Here is a 1,579-nt window from a genome sequence, read left to right as displayed (position 1 = left end):
AAGTTTAAATCTATTACAAGTTTATTTTCATTCTGTTTAATATAAAAGTTTAAATTCTGCGCTATTTTGATTAGTAATCCCGATTAGGGGATTAGGGTTTCATAAGTATTTTGGGTAGCGTGCCTAATTATTTAGGGCGTTACATACGCTATCAGTTTCTGATGAAGCGGAGACTGCATCATCTTCAGATTCAACTGGGTGTCAGCTTTGGGCCATGAACGCCAGTACCTGCTTGTCCTCATCTAATCCTTCACTGGCAGTGGAGTTCTTTTCTTCTTCACTATCACTCCAGGTTGCTGCAAGGGCCTTCTTCTTTTTGAGTGTGTTAGCGCACTCAGCCCTGGTGTGGCCATATCCATCACACTCTTTACACTTAATTCCTCGATTCTTTTGATTAGTAGAAGGTTGTCCTTGTTTGAAATTTCCACCTTTGTTTTTCTTCAGAGAATTTTCTTTATCAGCTGGGAAATTTCTTGTGTAGTACTTTTTCAAGAATTTTGCATAGTTTCTTATTAACAAGGCAACAGTTTCGTCAGTAATGCCATTCAATTCCTCTAGGACCGGTTTCTTGTTTTCTTGATGAATATGTGCAATACTCGCATCAAATTTGTCCTTCACAACATCCTTCTGTTTCTCGGGTTTCTTCCAGCTGGACTGTGATAGCTCATAATTTTGCAAGGACCCGATAAGCTCATCAAGATCAAGTTCCTCAATATTTCTCATTTCTTCGATTGAGGTAACTTTGGACATGAATCTTCTGGGAAGAACACCAAGAACTTTTCGAACCAATTTTGAATTTGAGTAGATTTTCCCCAGGGCATAGGAATCATTGGAGATATCGTACAATTTTTCATGAAACTCTGCTACGGACTCATCTTCCTGCATGGTCAGATTTTTAAAAGCCTTCGCCAAGGCACGCAATCTTGATTTCTTGACAGCATCAGTTCCCTCGTTTTTAATTTTCAGCTTCTCCCATGCTTCCTTTGCAATTTCAAAATTGGCAATGACCTTTAACTGATTCGTGGAGAAAGCATTAAACATAGCATGTAGGGCCTTCGAGTTGAAATTAGCTCTTTCCATTTCAACTGTGGTCCATTGGCTCATGGGTTTTGGGATAACGATTTCATTCTCCATCATCGTTGGTTTCCACCACCCTTCTTCTATGGACATCCATATTCTTTCATCAACAGCTCTCAAGAAAGCACGCATCTTGGTCTTCCAGTATGGATAGTTGGCTCCTTCCAACATCGGAGGTCTCGAGGTTGATCCTCCTTCTCTAAACATTTCCATCCTGCATAGAGGAGCAAAGAACAAACACACAGTTGTTCTGTAGTTCTTCGAGAGAGAACTCAGAGGTGGTTAGTGATAACAGAATCAATCCTTAAATACATATCAAGAATCAAGGATCAAGAATCAGACAAGTATAGGATCTAACAAAATTTTTTAGAAAATTTCAAGCTCTTATATCAATTGAAAGTACTACTTGTTGATTTTCATGATTCAGATTACCGAGTTGATTATCTTTGAATAGTTTGATTTCAACACATGTATTTTAGACTTGAATTTAGAGTAAAGCAGT

At 38.4% G+C, this 1,579-nt stretch overlaps 1 protein-coding gene across 1 annotated transcript; it reads right to left on the bottom strand.

Annotated features, from left to right (window-relative positions):
* Positions 1–201: 201 nt before the first annotated feature.
* On the bottom strand, positions 202–1,248 carry LOC133036028 (uncharacterized). The gene has a single exon (XM_061112497.1). It carries the CDS (start codon positions 1,246–1,248, stop codon positions 202–204), a length of 1,047 nt encoding a protein of 348 aa, XP_060968480.1.
* Between the last annotated feature and the right edge of the window lie 331 nt (positions 1,249–1,579).

Source organism: Cannabis sativa, chromosome 3, assembly GCF_029168945.1.
Source record: "Cannabis sativa cultivar Pink pepper isolate KNU-18-1 chromosome 3, ASM2916894v1, whole genome shotgun sequence".
In the NCBI taxonomy this organism is placed as follows: Eukaryota; Viridiplantae; Streptophyta; class Magnoliopsida; order Rosales; family Cannabaceae; genus Cannabis; species Cannabis sativa.
Note: the sequence above shows the minus strand (reverse complement) of the source record. Positions and strands in the feature narration are given on the sequence as shown.

Excerpts from the sequence above, each read along its gene's own strand:
- LOC133036028 (XM_061112497.1), bottom strand. The coding sequence starts at position 1,248 with ATGTTGGAAGGAGCCAACTATCCATACTGGAAGACCAAGATGCGTGCT.